This window comes from Lepisma saccharinum, chromosome 30 (assembly GCF_977018435.1).
Source record: "Lepisma saccharinum chromosome 30, izLepSacc3.1, whole genome shotgun sequence".
Classification (NCBI taxonomy): domain Eukaryota; kingdom Metazoa; phylum Arthropoda; class Insecta; order Zygentoma; family Lepismatidae; genus Lepisma; species Lepisma saccharinum.
The window spans coordinates 25,477,432-25,502,031 of NC_139258.1; the positions used below are offsets into that span (position 1 = coordinate 25,477,432).

Genomic DNA, 24,600 nt, shown 5'->3' on the forward strand with positions numbered 1-24,600 from the left:
GGAGAGATTTTAGCCATGTTAGCAGTTAGGAGAGATTTTAACCATGTTAGCAGTTAGGAGAGATTTTAACCATGTTTTAACAGTTAGAGATTCTAACCATGTTAGCAGTTAGGAGAGATTCTAACCATGTTACCAGTCAAAGGAGTTTCAAATCATATTACCGCTGGACTCTGTGGTGAAGTTGTTAGAATATTGTACTACAACACCAGCAGTCCTGGTTGGGCATGGGTGTTATTTGTAAGCATCCCTTCGTCAATTTTATCATATCATCACTCATCCTCATCTTCAAGATTAGCCAAAAGTGGCAGAAATGCGAAGTAAAAGAAACAAAATTAATCAATATAATCATGTTACCAGTTAAGTACTTTCTAATCACATTACCAGTTAAGCGTTAAAATGTTTCCTATCCCTGCCAAAAATGCTGAGGCTTGCTAAATCTCATATCAACAACAGCAACTCTCAGAACAGGGCACCAAGTAGAAAAGAGCACTTCTCTTGTTATTATCATAACACACAGATAAATCTCCAAAATTTGAAGTAGGTATTTTTCGTTGGAAAGTATATGGAAGTTTCAATTCTTGCAGCTACTCTTCTTTTTTCGCACTATAATCATGTATAATGTCACTTAGTTATAAATTTAGGTTACCAATGACAGACAAGATGAGTAGATGATGGATGAATAGAAATGGACAAGAAAATCGAAGAAATAATCACCCTTCTTAAAGGAACCACGTGGAGGAAAATGATGGAAAAAATCTCAGACTCTATAGCAATCACAGTGGTATTATTAACCAATGACAACAACCTCCCTCACACAAATTATAATCAGAATAACAAGCAGAACATAACTAAAATTAATTATAGTTGTTAACCAAAATTTAAATAATGCAAATCTATTCTGCAATGTTCTTGAGTTTTAGAGAAACTATATTAACAAAAAGTGACTATTTTGTTGTATATATTGCAAAGATTTTTAAGTCTCAGAATAGCAACGAAAAGGGTACATTCAAAAACTAAGCCTTATGGGAAATCGAATCAGTATACAGTTGCTGATTACGCTATAATTGTTACATTTCAAGAAGAAAGGAAATTATAACAATACACATTAAGTGAATATTAAGGTCAGTTATATATTTCTTATGAAAAATTGTAGATGCTTACCTTGTTCTTGCTTGTTTTTCTCCATAGCTAGACAGGCTGTTCTCCACTCCTGCAATTCTGGTGAAGGAATAAGACCAGCTGTACCCGCAGCATTGTCTTTTCTCGCCTGCCACCAATTGTGATCATCCTTACTTATAATCTGAAATTAGTAAGGATTTATGTAATGAACATGTAATAAAATCTCAATATAAGTTATTGTTCCCTAAGCTTCGGTAACAATGGCTGTAGACTATCATGATTTGTTTTTGTACATTTTTAATGTTGCTTTTCTACTTCTTGGGCTTATGATGAGCATCAGTGGTGGATTAAATTACCTACTTTTGTGGAGGTGATAATCTTCCAACTTGTGGTAGTTGATAACCTTGCAAACAACCACACCTCACAGTCATTGCAATATGTATATGATTTAAAGTACTCACAGGTGTAGATTACATATATTATTTAAGTTTATGTTACAACCCTTCATGTCACTTAAGAACTTCACATTACTAGAATACAGGTACAATTTTTGCAACTCATACATGACAAATATATATTTTGTACATCACAATACACAATGCTGTATACAACAAAACCTGAATATAGTATTAAAGAAATACAGGGTGATTCATAATTCCCTTCTGGGTTTCAAATGTTCATAGTACAAGAACTGTAACACATACAGAAAAAAAGTGCATATCAGTACATAAAGAATCTCTCAAAGTTTGCACTTGTAATAGGCCATGTCACTTAATTGAAGATTTAACCGCTAGGTGGCAGTATAACACAGTTAATACAAACATGCTGTACACTGGTGAGCATAAAGCATTCTGTGGTTTAGAATTCACTAAATGTGAGTCTGTTGTGATGATGCAACAGAGATTTCATATGAAATATTGAACAGAAGCACCTAGAGACAAAACAATTTGTCCGTGGTACAGTGGGATCCATGAGTATTACAGTGCAAATTGTCCATCACCATGTTCTTGCACTTTATTTGACCCAATAAGAGTTTCAATATTTGAAAGGAAACTCAAAACAAGCGGTTGACAACTTCTGCACCAGCATACCTAAAAATTGATCCCGTAAAAACACATACGTTGTAAGAGAAATATTAATGAAAATAGTAATGAACAATTTGCATGGTAATACTCATGGATCCCACTGTACAACAATTTAAAGTAGCCTGGCTGCCTGTGAGATGATCGTGATATGTTGGGATGTGTGTGGCAGGAACTTGATTTCAGGTTTGTTGTCTAGCACGTCACCAAGGGTGCACATATTGAGTATCAAACTTAAGAGAAATTCTTTATGTACTGATATGCACCTTTTTACTGTAAGTGTTACAGTTCTTGTACCACGTTCAAAAACCCTGGGGGAATTTTGAATCAGCCTGTACATAAAATAACACACTAAATTACTCATGGTAATCATCATTAAGGACTGTCACAACCTTCCTTTAGCTGTTTAACTTTAAAACGAAAGAGAAGAACAATGACATTAATTAAAGATTTATTGCTAGTTATGGACATTTCTAGTGGGTAATTGTCCACTCCATCCTACGCTATAATACACCCATGATGAGCATATGAAATGAATATAACAAGCACTAATTCAGTCCTCTTTATAACAAAAAGTCAAAATACAGAATGGATCAGTTTTGATAACTGCCAACTAATAATTTATAAAATTGCATTTCATTGACACTCAACAATGGATACGTTTAGAGTGGTAGGACTGGTATAATGTAAGCTTCTATTGTTGTATCAAATTTCAACTTCTTGCAGCTATTTTTGGCCGCGGTGGCTCAGTCGGTAACGCGTCTGACTACCATGCTCAAGGTCCCGGGTTCGATCCCCGGCCGGTTCAAATCTGAGAACTTTTTTAACGTTGGAAGCGGCCTCGCGCCCACCCAGCGTCGAATAACATGGATACCTGGGGGAAACCCTGGGGGGTAAAGGTGGTCAGGGGCATGATGCTGATCACATCACCCCCACTCATGACCTGATGAAGAAAGTGTGGGGCGTTACCCCCACACCCCCTATACGCCTACATGGCATGGTGCTAAGAACAGGGGAGCACTTTACTTTTTTGCAGCTATTTTAATGGTTAGTCGGTCAATGGTGTGCTGCGGAATGGAAGTGACATGCTTGTGAAGTCTTATCCAAATTTCAGGGTGCATACCAAAATAACAAATCCAAAATGCTTGACTTTTTCATGACTTATTCTTCATCTTTCTTGCCTTTTCCCCCCTTTATTAACATTTAATCGCACCCTACTTAGTTATAGTTGAAAATCAAGAAAAAGGATAATTTTATTCAATGATAAACCCCTACCACAAGGCTGGTTAAGATGAAAACTGAAGGTGTACTTTAACAAGAGATTTAGACTTGCTTTCATTATTAATGCATGTAAAAATTAAACCTTCAGACTTCATCCTGGATGGGGAATGACCACATTACTTTCTTTAATATTTTATTTTCAAAACTTCAAGCACACAAGTATGTAATTCTTAAGAAACAAAGTGTACAAATCTTAACCACAACTCAATACAATTTTAGATTTCCAAATATTCAATTTTATCAAATCCCAGTACAGGTATATAACAATGTAAATTCACTATACCATAAAAATATAAAAAATTCTTGACCACAAGTGTAATTTCTTGACCTTCCTGTTGATTTCTTTACACTTTCTTGACTGAATTTACACTTAATTTAATTTCATATTAGAGGTATTATTAGTACTATAATTTGATGCCTATGACAAGTAAGTAATTGAGTTACTTGTTACTTGGTTCAAAAAGTAGCAGTTACAGTTATTTATTTTAAAAAGTAACTCAGTTACTGTAAACTTTTCATCAGATGTATATCAGAGATCTGTGCTGATGATTTTTGTTCAAAATCCAAAATCTAGGACCTCTATATCCACATTTAAAAACCAACATAAAAAAAGCTTTCCTAGGACAAAACACGGGAGAAAGCACAAACTGTTCATATTTTATTCATATATATTGTTTAGTAATTAGCCATGTAATGTTGTGCGTTTGTGTGCATGTATCTTGATAGTGTAAGCTTGAACAAGGTCTGAGCAAAATGCTGCTGCAAGAATAAAGAAAAGACTTTAATAGCAACATTTGCTGTATTATTTTGTAAAATCCAAGATTGGCTTTGTCAATTTTTAACATTGATATACAAAATAATGTTATTTTAACACTGTAGTGGTCACACGTAAAAAAAAAAAACTAGTCATTGGTTGTGCAGATTCCTGTTGTGATTCTTTTGTCAAAAATTATCTGGTATTATAGCAATAATGTCCTTTTTAAAGTATTCTGGTTCACTTAACAAAACAATTATAAGTTATTTCACTAAACACAATACAGGAGGGAGCAAATACTAAATCTAGTGATATATTTGAATGTGATCAAACAAAATTCACAAACAGGTTCCTTGTGGTCTGGACACAGCCACTTCATATATTTTTAGCAGCATGTATATATATACAGAGGCTGTTCAGCGTATATGTGACCAAACGCGATTCCTTCCCCCTGCACTCAGAATTAACTCACCCAACCTTGGTCGGGCATGTTTGTCAGTGTGTAGTGTGCGAGCTGTAAAAGAGTGGTAGTGTTTTCTCACTAGGCCGAAAATTCTGCCCAAACTGAGCCACTTTTGGGAGGAGTACATTGTATAACTTTTCCAAGCGTTTGTGCATTTTCTAGCTTGGCCGAAAATGATGCCAAAACCGAGTTGCTTTTGGGAAGGTTATGTTGTAGCCCTTTATGATGCAAAGTTCAGTGTGTCAATGATCAGGAAGTAGTGTAAGAGCAAGGATTGTGATGTTTGTTTGACTTTATTCAAGAATGTGATCGGCAAGTATAAGGATTGCATGGCCCCAGCATTCGGTTATCCAAAAAAAGGGACGAGAACACGGCCGTGCACACAAGCCACCACCAGTATGCAGGTGCAAGGTGCTGTTAACAGTTTTCAAAGACATATTTAGATGATTCGCCATCTGTCTTTGGGTCGGTGGATTCTCTTGCATGGCCATTCTGTGAAGTTTCGCCAGCATACTGGTGGTGGCTTGTGTGCACGGCCGTGTTCTCGTCCCCTTTGTTGGAGAACCGAATGCTGGGGCGATGCAATCCTTATACTTGCCGATCACATTCTTGAATAAAGTCAAACGAACGTCACAATCCTTGCTCTTACACTACTTCCTGATCATTGACAAACTGAACTTTGCATCATAAAGGGCTACAACATAACCTTCCCAAAAGCAACTCAGTTTTGGCAGCATTTTTGGCCCAGCAAGAAAACGCAAACGCTTGGAAAAGTTATACAACGTACGCCTTCCAAAAGTGGCTCAGTTTGGGCAGGATTTTCGGCCTAGTGAGAAAACACTACCACTCTTTTACAGCTCACACACTACACTGACAAACATGCCCGACCAAGGTTGGGTGAGTTAATTCTGAGTGCAGGGGGAAGGAATCGCGTTTGGTCACATATACGCTGAACAGCCTCTGTATATAGGGTATATATAAGAACATACAAGGGGCTTTCAAGTCAAACTGGGACTTTCAATTTTACAGGTATACCAATGTATGCTGGCGCGGCGGTACTGCATGCAGTAGTAAGTGGCTAGTGTGCCCTATTACTGATAAGCAGCACACATGTTGCGGGCCAATCCAGAGACCATTAATCAATATGGCAGACAACAATGTTATTGCATGCATAGATCAGCGTGTGGTGATGAAGTTTCTTGTGAACGAACGCGTAAAATCCAGGGAAATTTACAGAATACTTCAAGCTTAGCATGGTGGTGAGACGATCAGCCACTGTAAGAGATTTGAATGGTGTAAACATCCATCAGTGACGATCCCGGTCGTGGTGGTTTCCAGCCCACAGCAGTGATGGCAAGTGTTTTCTTGGACAAACGCGGCTTTATTCATGTGAATTTTCTACACTGTGGAGCCACTATCAACATTGAATATTACTGTCTTGTTCTGAGTGATGTGCATACGCATCTGCGGAAATACTGGCCTGGTTTGATTATGAAGGGAGTCCTGTTTTTCCAGGACAACACATGACCTCATACTGCTTCCTCGGAGGTCAGCATTTCAGCACTGATGACGAAGTGAAGCAGGCTGTCCTTGGATGGTCTAGGCCTACTGACAAATCTTTCACTTTCCAGGAATAAGTTAAACAGGGGAGTATGTTGAAAAATAAATGCAGTTTCCACTCCTTGAAATTCGTTCTTTTATTTCAAAACTCCAAAGTCCCGGTTTGACTTGAACGCCCCTCATACTACGTGCCCAAAAACAATCCCGTCAATATTCAGGCAGATCACTTTTGTGCTCCACTGAAATGCAAGCTCGATAACAAGTCAACAATGGATTCTGGACGAATCTTGGACTGTTACAGAAAAGGTACACTGGGAGTAAAGATCAACAATGTTGCCAAACAGCAGTAGCATGGAAATATAAATGAATGAATCACTATCATGATTCGTGGGACCACTGCAATGTTAAACATTATATGAAACTTCAGTGATGAATCCACCCACCTGAAGAATATCTCCAGTTTTAAAGGCAATCCCAGCTTGTGCACAAGGAATCAGATCATCCTCCAGGGGATCATAGTCAAATTGAGCACGGACAAATATCTGAAAGAAAAGATAATCCTATTCTGACTAAAGTTATTTAACAGAAACTGCTAAATGTGTTCTAAAATGTAAGAACAGTTTATCATATACATATAATCGTCAAACACTGACAAATACCTACCCATACTCCTGACGGAATGAATACTAAAAAAATAACATTACAATGATAATCTGAAAGAGAGACAAATGAGCATAAAAAAAGTTTTTTCTATTGTACGCGGCACAGATATAAATGATGTATCAATGCAAGAAATAAATGTCTGATGAAAGGAGTGTGTGTTCTCCCGAAACGTTACATCAAAACTTGTGTTTAAGTGGTTGTAAAAACTGTAAACTACAAAAGAAATGATTTGGGGATTTCATGTATCTTATTTCAACTTTAAAATAAGTGGAACTTCCATATTCTTTTTAGACAGGCATGGGTGTTTACAGGAATGTTTTTTTTATGGAGGGGCAAGTAAGGAATTTCCTAGTTTCTTTCACTGTTTCAAATTGTAGTTCTCATTACTGCAATGACTCTGGATCAGTTGTATTTGTAATTATCAGCCCATTATAGTAATTAATACAATTTACTGTGACTGAAATGAAATTATGTGTGCGAAATGTATATATTTTTTTAGTTTTTCATGCATTTTCCAGGTAGAGCATGACACTCCCCTTCCTCCCTTCTAAACACCCGTGTATACAAAGGTACTACAATCATGTTATTACTACCACTACAGGTGAACAAGTTTCATCACAATAATGTTATGGTAGTTTAATAGTTTCCATTCTTGAGAGCAAGAATGTAAATCTGATTATATCAAGATCATGACAAAAAAAAACTTTATTTTAATTGTGGTCATAGTACATTTTCATGTGTTATGAACTCAATCTGCATGCATTAGTTTGGCTTTGAACTGCATATAGGAGAACAAGCTTCTCTGATGGTGTAGTGGTAATGTCATTTCCTTGTAATCAAGGGGTCCCAGGTTTGATACCTAGTGGAGGCTCATAGGTTTGGATTCCACTTTAAACTGTAGGTCCAGTCCCAATTAGCCTACCTATGCACAAAGTGGACTTTAAAGCAAACTGAAAAACAGCATATAGAAGTAGGTAATGTACAAAACGTGCAGTAGACATTGAACAAGATTTCATCATTAGCACACAAACAACATTGGATGACACTGGCAGTTGTCTGGTTTTGCAATTTCCTACAAGAGAAAAACAGGGCACAGTGCATAGAGCAACTATTATGTACATGCAGAAGAGCATAATTTCAGGAAAAAAATATTGCAACAGTGTTACGTGGTAATATCAACATCTAGCAAGGTCTGACATCCACACAACAAAGAATACAGTCAATCTCATGTGAAGATTATGCACTTAGGAAGAAAGAACCGAACATGTAATATAACAGCTGTTCTATGTGAGAGAGGGGGGGGAAGGGGAATGGCCTAGGTATGTAGAAAACTGACATATAAGAAAATGAAAATACGAAATACTGTAGTCAACTATGAAACATCTAGGTCCTTGTAAACTAGGTTAACACATATTTGTTCTCACATATCCACAGACCATAACTGTGCGACACCAGTTTTTCAAAACAGAACTAAATTATAATGTTCATGTAAAAGTAGTATTGATATGTGAAATCAAAATAGGAGAGAATTTCCCCAATTATGATTATGTCCTCAGATTAAAAGATAAGAATTTAAAGTATGAAGTTTAGTAAATTATGCAGCATAGACTTATACACAAAAATATATGTTTGGAAATAAATATATGTTAATATTTAGTAATTATTCTCTTCAAACTCCATTATTATTTTTATCAATAAGTATGGAAAGAAAATAGGCATCTTTTATGAATTGTTTATGTGCTGGTATCATATTCTTCAATGAAATTATTTATATTAATAGATGTCATTTAGCATTGTCATGCATATGCAGGTCATTTTAAAATAATAGAAAATAATTTAGTTATAATTTTTCAATTTCATGTTATAATTAAAACTGAGTTTATGAATCATCTCTAGTTAACATTGCTTTTTATACACAGCAATGTACACTATTTCTCTATTCCTAAACACACAAACATGAATTTATTAATGCATTTCTACATTATTTTTTTTCACCTTATGATAATGCTAGATAAAACAAATACAAAGACGCAAATATGCATTACTGTGCACCTGAATATGTAGCTTTCTTTGGCTGTTGGAAAGAGTTCCTTTTGCAATCCAATAATCTCTGTACCATCTGCTAATGTGTTATAGTAGAAATGGATTAACTGGTACAAACGTGTGGCACAGTTAATGTAAATTGTTCAGTAACATTGTGATTGTGGAATATATTGGTAATTTTTTTGATTTTAAGTTTATTTTGTGTAGACAGATTAATCTAGAATGGACTGTTGGTTTAGCTACATAATGACAAGAGTAGTGAAACAAACACCATGCCTTAAAAAAAAAAATCCCTAACTCTCTCTATTGGTAAGTAGTTGCATTAAAATCTGCAGACAGTGCCCTCTAGCAATACCTTTCCAGAAGTAACATCGAAGACTTGTTCCATACTCTATATTACAAGTGTGTGTGTTTTGAAATTAAAATTTATGCAGATGCATTTAATAAAACTGTTTAGGTCTAATCTCAAACTCATGATAGGTCATATTATGTATTTAATTTAATACCAGAAACAGTATACTTACGATTTGTGAGTATGTATTGTTTATAAAACAACGTTTCGGGAGTCGACTGCTCCCTTCTTCAGGTTCTTTCCTTGGCTAGCATTATCGCATTTTGCCATGTCAACTTGGTGTAAAATAAGGAGTAAGAAGATAGTGATACCATACTGAAACCTATCTCCTTACTCCTTGTTTTACACCAAGTTTATGCGGCAAAATGCGATAATGCTAGCCAAGGAAAGAACCTGAAGAAGGGGGCAGTCGACTCCCGAAACGTTCTTTAATAAACAATACATACTCACAAATCGTAAGTATACTGTTTTGGTATTTTATTAAATACGTAATTTGTCACAAAGTGAGTAATTTGCACAATCACAAAATATGAATCATGATAGGCCTTTTACAATGCTTATCTAATAACAATAATTTAAAATAAAACTAAAATAAAACAAACTCTTTCTGTGGGATTTTACAGTAATTTTTTAAACATGGATGTTGATTTTAATCTATAAAAAACTACACTATGTAATACTACAGAAAAGAGCTGCAAAATACATTCATAGTCATAATATTTGAAGTTGCTATAACGTTCATCAAATATTAATTTATATTGTATCTATCTAAAATATAAAGCAGCAAAATGCATTTCTTGTTTTCAAAGTTATTGTTCACAAAATGAACAATACAAGAGTCAGTTGGATAAGTTATGGTACACGACACCATGCAACACAAAATTTGACATTAAGTTATTGATATTGTGATGGAAGTTATTCACAATAGTGTAACTCTTTTTAAGTGTGTTTAGAGGAAACACCTAGTGTGGTATTTGAAATATTTTCAGTGAGGGGGATTCCTTTGATGTCTTCGCCATCCAACCAAAACAGGGATATGGTAACCAGAGTGGAGAATTTGCCCTCAAGCCCTTTCAAATGGGTAATATAGAAAACAAATACTGCATCTGAACAAAAGAGTGGATAGGAGAGAATTTAGTAATTGACTTTTAATTTGAAAATGTTAATTTGTATTCACAGAATCAGTATTTACGTTACTATTCAAACAAGGTAAATGCATAATAGTTTTGTTTTCTTGGCATGAGAAGCAAGAAAAAATATTTTCTTCTTCTATAATTACGCTTATAATCTATTTTTTTTAAAAAAGCTATTTAATTTTAAAAAAACGATCACATCTAGTTTTACTTTACCACTATTATAACTTAACTGAAATAATTTACACATTACTACCACTTTTTTATATATCAGGTAAGAGGGAACAAAGCATTGCTCATCTTTAAAAAAAAAAATATTAAGACTGCTGGAATAAGCAGACCAACAAATATACAGCATTCACAGAGTTCTTAAGCAGTAGTTTTGTTACGCATGCACAAGCAACTGTTTATGAAGACTTACAGTTAAAGGATGAAGAAATGTTCAGCACAATTTTCTCTAAGTATTCAAACACATTAAAAATAAATCGAAAATTAAACTTAAGTTACTTAGGACAGAATGCACAGAAACATGAAAGTGAAAAACAACATTTTTTTTTCAAATATGTACAACTACTACATTGAAAATGGTGCTGGATAAACAACTGGGAAATTGGCATCTTAGAAAGGTTTGGGACATATTTACCAATACAATCTACTATGCAATATTAGTTATGTTAAAATTAATGTAAATTTTAGTGTCTAAATTAGTTGAAATCTCAACAGCTGAATATAGCAGTTTTATTATTTTAATTTACGTTATTACCAGAAAGAATAATTCTGTGTTCAAGATTAGGCAAATGTGTTTGACAGTTGAACTAAATGCGATATACGAAGTAGTACAAAACTCAATAAAAAGCATCTATGATATGTGCATTGGCATGCTAGTGATTGGAGCCACTTTAACATAGCTGAAAACAAAACCTGCTAGCCAAAGTGCATATATATGTAAAGAAAAATAATAATGATATAATACATCACACCAGATGTGGAAAAATACTTACTAATACTGGAAGTGGCTTTATCCTGAACAACTGTATCGATTGGAAAAAGAGGAAAGATCACAATTAAAGACTAATCATACTTTTGGATGCAGAACTGACGTGTGACTATATAAGAATTTTTAATTAACAGATTGAATGACATTTTGCTCATTCAGCCTTTAGTTTCAATCGATATTTGCACTTGCGATTTTTCTTTTTTGCAAATCGCAAAGAATACACATCATTGGATGCATAAGTAGTTGTATACAAAAAGAAAAGTAATGTGTTTTTAAGTATAAATGTTATTCAATGAACTCACTCTGAATACATAGTATAAATATGCTGGTTTAGAAAAAATATTTGAGAAAAAAATATTTGTAAATATGTCCCAAATGATCTGGTGTGATGACCCTTGGTAGGGTGGAAAAGATCAATAAAGTAAAAAATCACCAGGCTACTTGGCACATGTCCAAAACTTTTTCTAATATAGATCAAGAAAATAAACAATTTCAAGGTAGAACACAAACACGCACACACAACAATGTAAAATGAATGTTCAACCACTGTTATCAGAGATACACATTGCCATTATGCACACCCATAACATGACATTATTTTATAACACAAAAGACTACTGGCATGTTGGACATTTAGTACCAGTAGCCTGGCCATGCTATTTTTTTCAGCTATCATGCTGCTTCATGTGTATCGAGGAATTCACATGCAAAAAACAAAACACATTTACTTAAAAAAAATATCTCTGCAGGAAAAATTGAAAAACCACAAAAATAATTATAGCATCCATCATTCAAGTATAAAAATTAAGTATAATATGGCTATTTAAGTTTTGTGAAGTCTCATGGCAGATGGATGTCTATGGGTAAAACATTTTTTCTTTTATAAAATATGAATATGTTAGTTTAAGTGAAACATTTTTCTTTTAGAATTATTTTTTCCACTTAAAAAACTGAAAAACCCACACAGCATTAAAATATTACAAAATTTATAGTGAGTTAAAAGCTTGGTTTGTAAAATTTAATTTTGACTGGCCTTACAATTGTTTTTATACAAAAAAATGTGTTGCTTATATCTTTCTTCATATGAATGTTATAAATTAATGTTACCTAAAGTTTCTCACAATAATCCATTTTACCCCATTCTCAAATTAAACATAATTGTCATTATTAGTTTATTCTTAAAACAGTTGAACACATTCTGATTAACAATGCATGCATACACAGAGCATATAATATAAATTTCATACATTTGTTTACGATGGTATTAAAAATGTAGAAGTCATGTCCATGCCATGCAATCTTCACAAGAAATATAGGAACTCCAGCTAAAAAAAGTAACAATAAAAACAGCAACAACAGTGACAAAAGACAAGCTAAGACCTCCCTCACCTGATGCTGGCTAAAAGTTGGAATCAAACATATTATTTAGGATAATGTTATCGGTATTTATTATTCCCATTTATAAGTTCAGGAGTGGTAGTGCATGAGCAAATAAATATGACTTTAATCATTGTACTTGGCACATAATGATATGTTTATTGTTTCTCATTATTAAAACATTATTTATATTCACTGAGGTGTTATTTAGAAGCACACTTTCAGGATTGTGCTGGAATAAATCAACATTCTTTTAAAAAAATAAAATATGTTAAATATTGGTGAATCTCATTATATTTTTTAATCTGAAAATGTAAATTATAGCATGTTAATTAAACAATATCAATAACATGAAAAGAAACATGCATTGACACTTATTGTATTCTGGTTTTGTTTGCTGATTTACATGCAAAAATTGATCACACACACACATACACATATCAATATGTCATATGTCGGATAAATATTTATTCACAATAGGATTATTTACTGTAAAGTTAATAAGCCTCTGTTATTATTAAAAAATCAATATTATCACATTATAGTCAAGTGTACATATACTGAAAGAAATTTAAACAATTTACAGAATTAACCTTCCATGTGAAAAAAAAATTACACTTAAATCATAAATACATAAACTTTATAAACATAGTTGGTATTGTCAAATCATGAACACTGCTATTATGTCATAGATCTTAGGGAAAACACAAAGAATTAATACTTAAAATTTGAAAATAGTAAAAATGAAAATTATGAAAGTAAAACTGTAATGTCTGGGATTGTTTTAATGAATTTGAAGGCACAATATGTGTCCTATGGATTATTCTTGGAACATTATATTCATTAGATATTCATGTAAAGAAAATAAAGAAGGTGAAGAGTTATATATCCATAAATTTCAATTCTTTTTCCTGCATATGAAAAATTAGCACAGATAAAAGTCCTTGAATAAGCTACCAGTGAGAGAGGGGCATATCACTATTTCAGATATTGATGCATATACATAAATACATGCACGCGCACACACACACACAAATGGATACAGATATTGGGTACAGATATGTGATAAGTGTAATGGCAATGATTGCATCCCCTCAAGTTCCTAGATATGGGTATAATAAAGTAACAAGCAGTAAGAAAAAGTTACCTTTTAGAAGTAACTAAGTCACAGTTACTCTTTTTTGAAATGAAAATTATGAAAATAAAACTGTAATCTCTGGGATTGTTTTTAATGAATTTGAAGGCACAATATGTGTCCTATGCACTTTTCTTGGAACATTATATTCATTATATATTATGGTATTTCGGGATATATTAACCCTTTCCGGATGGGACTTAGAATATCAAGTTTTCCCCAGGGGACCTTTTTCTTGTGTATTTTTTTAATCACAAGAAAATATGTTGTTCAGTGTGTTAATATTTAACATTTTTTCTAAACTCTACATTTCCCCTTTCCATAGATATATATGTTACATTTTATATAAATTTTCTCACATTTATGACTTTTCTTCTGTAACAATCTTTTGGAAATAAATATATACATATGTGTGTGTGTAACTTTGCGTAGAAGTTACTGAAAACGTATTGTGAATACGTAATATCAAATTATTTCATGAAAATAATGTAAAAACTCTCCATTAGGATTGAAATCATCACTAACTGTGAAATCCGAAGCTGAATTAAAGTAAGATATTTCCACAATGTGGATATAAATTATTAAATGCTACATTCAAGAGTATAAATAAAAAGTGCAACTTAATTTGACATGAGTGCAAGAGTCTGGATTCAACTTTAAACTGTAAGTCCAGACCTGATTAGTCTATCTGTGCATAAAGTGGACTTAAAATAACAATTCAAACTTCTACAGAGTTGTAGAGTTACTTCACTTCCCCTTAAAAAATGTAAGCTACTCTCAAATTTATTTCTGAAATATTATTATTTTGTATTTTCGTATTTAAACAGGGAGTTTATTATAATTGTGTAATGAAAATTGATGCAAATTTCAGATGAGTTCTACAAGTCATGGATATTCTAGAATAAAGTAACTTACTTTTTCGAGTAATGTTGACTGTAACTGAGTTATACAAGTCTAACTGTAATTGAATTACTTTGAAAATGTAACTTTACAAAAAACTGACATTTCCTCATTTTTTGTCATCATTATGAATAAAATCCTCTGTTGCATACTATTTCCATCAAAATTACAACTATTTGACAGTGAGGAATAATATTCAAGGATAATATAATTTTAAATACCCTGCAAATAACAATCATTAATTTAAAAACTGACTTTTCATACTTGGCTAATTTCCCTGTTAAGTATTACTGTAAACGTTTCATGAATTAAGCCAAAATTTCTTACAGTAATCCAGAGAAGTTTAAGATAAATATTTAATTCAAGCAATTTTAAATTTCTATTAACTATTTTGCCGAATTAAAACACACTTAAATATCTATTATAAGTAGAGATTCTACATCATTATTTACTTGGTTAATCACAACATGCAATGCAAAAAAAAAAAAAAAAGAAGCTAAGTAATACAAACACATATGCAAAGATTTCATCAACAGAATGCTTTATCCTAAAAGGACTTCTGGTACAGTGCATACAATCTGCAGTTTGAATGAATCTGCCCGCATCTATCTATCAATACAATCATGCATTAATCTTTCACATTGATAACAGTTGATGGTGAAAAATATATTTTTTCTGGCATATAGTTGGATGTCCAGAAGGGAGGTCAGGAGGGAGTTATGCCCATTATGAAAGATTATATATTTCATATGTGTAAATTTAATTTCAATACATTTCATTAAAACAAGCAACTGAGTGACAAATAATACTGGTCTTCACATACACAACATCATGATTGGACCAATAAGCCACCCCTTTGAAAAATGCAAGAAAAATAAAATATGTACATTGCTGAATATAATAGTAGACCTCCATAGTAAAATTATTATAATTTTGTCCCTAGTCCACTCACTATTACAAAATTATTTTGTTTTATTCTTAGCACAAACCTATCCCATAGGGGCATGCAGGATCCCAAAAAAGTCAGCACCATGATCAAAACAAATTTCCCATTGCAAGCCTGACTTCAAGAAATGATTTCTCAAATTCCAAACAGTCAAGAAATTCCAAATCATTGTGTTCAAAAGTGGTTAACTCTCGATGTTTTATGATCTATAAACTTCTTTGGAATGGAAGTTTTTATTCTAGAAAATGCAAAAATAATCACTTGAGGCAGAAATAATGTTGATAATTTGAGATACTGAAATTGTAATTGTAATTTATTCTTGTTCTGTTGACTACATTGTAGATATTTCTATCTGCAGCAGTATATAGCACGTCATTTGTTACATATAACATTAGCATGATTTCAGTACAAATAAATCCACTTGATTACTTATTTCGGATGCAGTATAATTAAAGTTACAAGTTAAGGAAATTTCAAACATTTTACTTCCAGAAAATTTTTCCTACTTATTGGCAAATGGCAAATTTTGTCTATCCGAAATTTCAGGATTTAAAAAATTGCCCATAGTGATGCCATCCCAAAGGAAGAAAAACCTGTTCCGCACACCCCTACTATCTTCAGACAGAAAATTCAAAATGCATATTTGGCATTACTTACTACTTACAGTGTGTTTGCAGAATGCTGAGTACAATTATTAATTTTTATTGCATGCAGATAAAACATAAACAAAATTTCATTTAAGTTAAATTTGGAACCATTGGTAGCAAAATAATAATAATAATTCAACGCGATTGAGGAGTCTCCCCCAAATTAACATTCATGCCCAAGCCAGGACTCCAATCTGGAACTGTCAGTGCCAAGATAGTATAGATCATGTGTATACACTTGGCCACAGAGACAACATTCAAGTGGAAAATCAAAATGCAATATTTTTCCTGAATTGTTATATCATGTATGATCACACAGGGCCTTTTCTAAAGTTCAAACCATATCTACATTATATCATGATAACCACAGGAAAGTAATAAATATAAATTTCATGCTATTGCACAAAAACTAAAAGTGCATTAATGCTAATGCAACAAATTCATGACTGACTTTTGAATTAAAAAAACAAAAATCAAGAAATATACAATTCAAAGCATGGAATCAAAACTACAGTATATGCAATCACAACATATGTAAGACAAGCCTCTTTAGATTCGCAAAATGCACTATAATTATGCATAAACTATAATAAATTCTCTTGCAGGACACAATACCTAATCACAAACATGCACATGCAACAAAAACAATTAATATCAATGTGTTCACAAGTCATATTAAAAAAGAATTTGTAAGTTGTGTTTCTGTCAGACACAACATTTATGAAAAAAAACAACAGTTTCTTATCTTACTAATCAAGCTACGTTGTAATTGCACTTCGCTATAAATTGGCATGTGTTGTCTCGTGTTTTTAATTAAATGTATTACATATACAGTCGTGAACACTTCTGGTTTGTAATGATCCCATTGAAAGTTAATGGGGTTATTACAAACCAGAACTGTCTCCCAGATAGCACATAAGTTAACTGCAAGTTAAATCGAATGTCAATATAACTTGCAGTTAACTTAAGTGCTATCTGGGCTATTACTGTACAAGAAAAGAGCAGGAAAAACCAAGAAATATACTTATCTGCATAAACAGATAATAGTACTTGTTTTATTATGCAGTACATACTTCTGGTGAGATGAAGCACCACAGTTAGTTACAGCTACTGGAAATACCTTATACAGGCCGGACCCTGTGGCCGAACGGTTAGCACATCGCGCTGCGACCCCAAGGATCCCGGGTTCGAATCCCGTTCGGGCTTGGTTATTTGCGAATGTCCATTCATCAATTTCATCATTTCATCACTCATCCCCATCTTCGCAAATTAGCCAAGAGGCACAAAACGCGAAGTAAAATAAATTAAATCAATCAATACCTGATACAGTCGAAAGTGTGAAATTTACTGACAAGATTTTTTCCCCTTTACTAATAGATTGTATTAAAAACAAGCACACATACAACAGGTATTTTGTTATGTTCAAATTTTCAGACTGAACTTTGTCGTTCTTCATGAATGCGAGAAAAGAAAAGTCAAGTCAAGTAAGAGTTAAAGATTAGAAATGCAAGGAATGGCTGATCGCTGCAGTTACATGATCAGGACATCATGTTTTTTATACTTATTAACTATTTTAACTTTGTTTTAACCCTTCGACTACTCATTCCTTTCTCCCATCCCTGAAGGACTGAGGTCAGACCAAAAATTTGAAAAACAACAAAGTAATGTACATGCTGTAGTTTTATCTAGTTTTTAATATGTTGACAACATGTGGAATAGATACCGATAATAAAAATAACAGATTGTAGCCATCCCGGGAGAAACATCTGGGATACATTGCCCAGTTTAACATGAAAGTTAAATGCAGTTGGAATCAAATTGATATGCGAGAGCGAGCACCTTCCCCCATTTTGAGAATGTCATCAAACACCATGTTTGAAATTAATGATTCTCACTGTCGACAGGGAAAGAATTTGAAACAATAGGTTATAGTGTGAAAGGATCATGGAGGAGGGTTGTTGTGCTTTTAGTATCAGCAGGTTAAGCCCTAGTCCTATTAATTTTCCTTATGTGATGATGCGCAAAGGATCAATTAATGCCTATTGCTTCTTTCAATTGTGTTTGTGCCCTTCTATCTTTGTTTTTAATGAAACCAGTGACAGAAAATAGCATTTTTGTTGAGCTTCTGATTTGCTACAAGATGAGATATGATTCAAGAATGAAAATTTTCCTTGGTGCAAGGAAATTCAAGCAGAATTTTTAGGTGAAAAGGGCAACTTGAATATACATATTTGGTTCATATTTTTAAATCAAGCTGAATGAAGTGTGATATAAATTTTCCTATTTTGCATAATTTATACTCCAAATATAACTGTTTTAAATCCGTGCTTGGGAAAATTAACACTTTTCCATTATCACACTAATTCTTAATATTACCATAATAATTCTGTAAGTGTAGTACTAATCTAAGTAAAAATTTCACAAAGTACAATTTCCTATCAATAATCTTCATTATTATGGGATATTCATCCATTTAGTAAGCCCCAAGATGTCGATGGCAACACTTCAGTAATGCATGCATTTGTCCAAGAAGCAAAACATCAAAATATTTCTGATATTCTGCGATAACTGGTAGCTTACGATGTTAGATCGAGGCCTCCAGATATATCCAGGTTTGATCAAGGGGAAGCGATCACTATGTAGTATTATGTTATTGACAATTTAGTGTTGTTTGTTAGGCATTTTGGGGATGATCATGTAATTTTAGGTGTGAAGATTGGGCTTTCCTCTTTAGATGCTGAAAGGAAAGGTCAGTGTGATTTACTTTTATATTAGTTGATGACATATTGTTATATTTAGGGATTGATTGGTTGATATTACTTTGCTCGTCTGCCACTTTTGGCTAATCACAAAGATGGGAATGAGTGGTGATATGATGAATACTTCAGGTTTGTGCGACTTACTTACTTTTATATATATTCTTTCGTATTTCTAAAAATTAAAAAAAATATTTATTACTTACACAAAATGAGTATCTATTTTCAGGGTTCCTACACAATCATGCAATTTTTTCCAGGACATTTCCAGGACTTTTCAAGGATTTTCTACAATTGCTCCAGGACAAGTGTAGAAAGTAAGCATGGCAAAATACACATCATTACATATTTTCTTTAATTAAAAAAAAATAGTTCTAATTTTTTTAATGCAGGCTCCCAACTCCCCTACACCTGCTCCTTTCCACACCTTTCATTTCTTAGTATAATGAAGGTTATTTAATTTTTACAATAATACAAAAAAAATACAAAGGTAGAAAAATAAACACACGTATATATAAGTTTATAAAAAATTACCATCTTGTATTAGAAATAAACAAGAATAATATCCTTGGAAAACTTGGAATATTTAGGATAGCAAACCCCTTTTTTTTAACCATTATTATTATCATCATATTTTCTACCTCTGAGCAATACAAAATAATACAAAAACGTGGGGCATTATACTTCAATCACAAAAATAAAACTTATCACAAAACTATGACTACAGTACACAGCAACCACTGTCATGACACTGGCCTGTTTTAAATGAAAACTGATTGTAATTCATACAAATAAAATGTGGCAAAGAAATTTCCAGGACAATCTCCAAAATTCCAAGTAAAGCTTGGAAAAGTGTGAAATTTCGTAACATTTCCATGCCTGGAAGGGAAATTTTAAAATTCCAGGTTTTCCAGGATACGTAGGAACCCTGTATTTTGTTCACCGACAACGTTGGAACCACTGTTACCTTCTTCAGGCCCTATATCTCAGCTATTCGGGGCTATGAAAATTTTCGACTAGCTGAGATATAGGGCCTGAAGAAGGGAACAGTGGGTCCTGAAACATTGTCAGTGAACAAAATAATAATAAGTAATAAATAATTTTGTATTTTTTTAATTTTTAGAAATACGAAAGAATAGATATGATGAAATTGATGATGAGACACTCACAAAGGATGACTAAGCTGGAATTCTAATCCAGGGCGTCTGGCATCGTAGCTCGATGTTCTAACCACTCCACCACACAGGCCGGCTGTTTGATTTAGAAGTCTCCTAGGGGAAATTCTTTCCCTTAAAGCATTACCTGAACCTTTCACCAAAGATGTTTTGGAAATTTCCTCTCCCTTTAAAAAATCTGCTATGATATTTCATAATCTGAAAAAATTACATCTACTTAGAATTTCTTCCAGGATATTCATATGAATCCTCGTATGGTTTGCTTTTGCTGATGTCTAGATAGTTGCAATAGTTTAGTAGTCTTATCAAGTACCTAAACAGCAAAAGCAAATCATATGAAGATTCGTGTGAATGCTCTAGAAGGAATTCTAACCAGACAATAATTTCTTTTTCTTTTTAAATATCATAGCGATGTTTCGAAAGGACAGAAAATTTCAAAAAGAGCTTCGCTGGCATTGGGCAAAGATCCAGCCCATCTGCCCAGATGTTTAAGTTACAAGAAAAATCTGTAAAAGGTACTTCCAGTAAACAAACATAATACTTAAACTTATTATAACACCATGATAATTCTACAGTAACCAGATGGAATATTTTGAAGGAATGGAACGAATCTACTACAATGTTAAGGAATCAAAAGGAAATCAAGGTTAGGGCAAATGTGTTAAGAATTCTACTGAAACTACTTATAAAAAGGCATAAATTTTCTAATCCACTGGTTGACAACTTTTAAGTATAGGCCTATTCAAAAAGGGATATAAAGAGGCAGGGCTTACTTGTACCTCACATGGAGGTGGGGCACTGCGGTACGAGGGGACTATCTTGAACGTAACAGAACCACGAGCCTCACGCTGAAATAGAAAGTACAAGAAGAGTTGAGTAAGTGAAACAATATAAAAAAGTACACTGCAAGTAATATGAAATTTACACATTAAATACTGCTGCAAATGAATATTCAGGATTATAATTTGATTTAAAAATATACATGTCTAATATTAAAAGTTACTTTACAAAATAAATATTACTATTAAAGTGAATGGTATTCTTGTGACTATGTTTTGTCGTGGTTCCCAAGAACTTTCCCCACACACACAACCAGGATAAAACATCACTATTATAATAAGAACCAATTTAATAGTAACATTTACTCCATTATTGTAACATCCAACAGTGGTTATACAAACTTTAAGAAGAGCATTGATATACACAGGAAACCTTCCTTTCTCATTCACACTGTTGCTGCATTAAAGATGACAATGAATTAATGAAAGTAGTGTATTTACAATTTTATGTTTTTTTTTATTGAATTCCTAAAGTTATGGAATTACTTTCAAATTTGAAAATATATGGGAAGCTAACAGGATAAATTGCATTTTTTTAAAATAAGAACTGGCTACATTACACCAACAACAACAGTAGTGTAATGTAGCCAACCATTCATGAGCTACTGAAAGTATCTCAACAGGGTTCTGGTAGCTTGCAATATGGTTTGGTGATCCTTGTTCAGAACAATCATAATACATATGCAATATTTTATGAATTTGAATTATGATAGTTTAAATAACTTTTGTGTTGAGATCATTTCATGGGAGGCAGAAGCGCTAATAACCTGCATTAAATATGCCACAAATTTCCTTTTTCACATTATTCATAGAAATAATTTGTCTTCATTGCATACATTGCTTTTCATGCTTGCATTTATTTTCCAATACTGAAAGAATAATTTATCTTCATTGTATGTCTTCTCTGTTGCACTTCAAATAAACAGTTAAGAAGAATTATACTTGAAAGGGAAATTGCTTGAGCCTTGGGGATGGGTTAGCATGGGTGTAACTTGGGGCTTAACTTTAAGAAGGGGGGGGGGGAATCGAACATGTCAGTTAACTTTGGGGGGCAGAATCAAACTTGCGACTTAACTTTCAGGGGGTACAATCAAACTTGTGATTTAGCTTTTTGGGGAGGGCAGAACTTGGGACTAGGGGGAGGGGGCAAATTTGGAAGTTTGGGGGGCAGAATCAAACTTGGGACTTAACTTTGGGGGACAAAATCAAACTTGGACCTTAACTTTGGGAGCAGAATCAAACACGGGGCTTCACTTCGGGGGCAGAATCAAACTTGGGACTTAACTTTGGGGATGGTATCAAACTTGGGACCTAACTTTGGGGATGGAATCAAACTTGGGACTTAACTTTGGGGATGGAATCAAACTTGGGTCTTAACTTAGGGGGGGGGGGGGCAGAATGAAATTTGGGCCCTAACTTTGGGACCTAACTTTGGGGATGGTATCAAACTTGGGACCTAACTTTGGGGATGGAATCAAACTTGGGACTTAACTTTGGGGATGGAATCAAACTTGGGTCTTAACTTTGGGGATGGAATCAAACTTGAGACTTAACTTTGGGGATGGAATCAAACTTGGGACTTAACTTTGGGGATGGAATCAAACTTGGGACTTAACTTTGGGGGCAGAATCAAACTTGGGACTTAGCTTTGGGGGGGGGGGGCAGAATTAAATTTGGGCCTTAATTTTGAGAGCAGAATCAAACATGGGACTTCACTTCGGGGGCAGAATCAAACTTGTGACCTAACTTTGGGGATGGGATCAAACCTGAGACTTAACTTTGGGGGCAGAATCATACATGGGACTTAACTTCGGGGGACAGAATCGACAAGTTTTCCATCCCATAAAAATAGCATCCAGGACTAGTTTGCTAAATAACTTACATTTGTCCAATCATAAAAAAATACTCTTCAATACTTTACTCCTGAGGTTCCAGGAGGTTAGCAAAATTATCCTTCACTTTTAAATTTGTAACCTGAAAATTTTGCCCACGCCAAGTTAAGCCTATGGGGTTAGTGATGCTTGTATGGTACAATATAATGACAGAGAAGCCAGTGGGGACATAATCTAAGCTTGGGTCAGGGGAGCCTGTTCCTCTCAGAATAGGAGAATTTAGACATGTTAGGTATCAAGGTGCACATACATGATGGGATATAACATATACAAAATGCAATTTTTAAAAGGAGAGGTTTGAAAGAGATGTATACAGAGAAAGATTGATTGATTGAACTGCTCTTTTAAGTCCACTTTATGTGCAGATAGGCTAATCAGGACTGAATCTACACTGTACAATGTGCCTCCACCGGATATCAAACCTGAAACCCCTTGATTACAAAGCAGCGACATTAACACTATGCCATCGGAGAGGCCAGTAGAATTTTTGAATTTGAATTTAAAAGAGAGAGTAACCAATTTTTCTTTTCATTATCTGTTGTTTCAAATATTATAACTTATCACTTCCTGTGATTGAAATGCTTTAACATGTTCGAAATTATGCTCAAACGTAACTACGTTGTCAATTGGATTCACCAATTTAAAAAGGTACAAATAAATTACAATAATATTTTGATTGACTGCAGTTCAGCATTATAATGAATGCCCATACCCAAGAATATACACTGGCTTCCAAAAGCTAAGCACGCAATGCAAATATTTGAAACCGTATGTGCATTTGAGTGGCCGAAAATTGCTTCGGATGTAGATGTCAGTTTTTATGTGTAGCTTCCTTTTTCTAAGTAGAGACTGAATCATCTGTACCTAGGTGCTTAATCTGTGCTCTTGAAATAGCATAAAAGCGAGGATTTCATGCAAGAATCATCACACTTTCGTTGAAGACGACAGCATTCTGAAGGGTTTTAGGTGCATTTAAAAGCTGATACGAAGTGCTTATAACTTTTGTAAGATTATTTTTGATAATATTCGTGTTTCTATGGCTGAAAGAATATGAATGACAGATATTGAGTGATGGCCTGCTGTCGGACAGATTGGAGAAGGACAGTTAATCAAAGATGTCGCTATTTTCCTTGGCGTTGATCATTCGGTAATTTCTTGATTATGGAAACAATTCCAAACAAGTCAAACAGTTGTCCGGAGACCTGTGCCCAGTCAAAGGGTTACCACCGCCTCTGATGATCGATATATAGCTACAGTAGCCAAGCGGAATCGACAAGTGACCTCCACAACTGTTACATCCATGGTTGCAGAGGCACTTGGTAAGACAATATCTGCGCCAAATGCTCTACATGAAGGGATTGTATGCCCAAGTACTACGTGTTTGTGTTGCATTAACAGTCCAAGCCAGAGGAGCAAGATTAAAGTGGTATCATCAACATGTCAATTGGACTGTCTCAGGTTGGTGCAATGTCCTGTTCAGATTTGC

General features: G+C 33.9%; 1 protein-coding gene across 9 annotated transcripts in view; it reads right to left on the bottom strand.

Annotated features, from left to right (window-relative positions):
* The window catches only part of CASK (peripheral plasma membrane protein CASK), a 286,894-nt gene that overhangs the window by 40,287 nt on the left and 222,007 nt on the right, over window positions 1–24,600 (bottom strand). For 3 of the 9 annotated variants that reach the window (XM_083115518.1, XM_083115513.1, XM_083115520.1), the window contains exons 4-7: window positions 21,157–21,231; window positions 11,452–11,481; window positions 6,703–6,801; window positions 1,162–1,300 (exon numbers count right to left, since the gene is read on the bottom strand). In XM_083115518.1, coding sequence (XP_082971644.1) covers window positions 1,162–1,300; window positions 6,703–6,801; window positions 11,452–11,481; window positions 21,157–21,231 — 343 coding nt within the window. Of the gene's footprint in view, window positions 1–1,161; window positions 1,301–6,702; window positions 6,820–11,451; window positions 11,482–21,156; window positions 21,232–24,600 lie in introns of all 9 variants that reach the window. The other 6 variants (XM_083115519.1, XM_083115514.1, XM_083115521.1 and 3 more) reach the window with 4 other exon arrangements.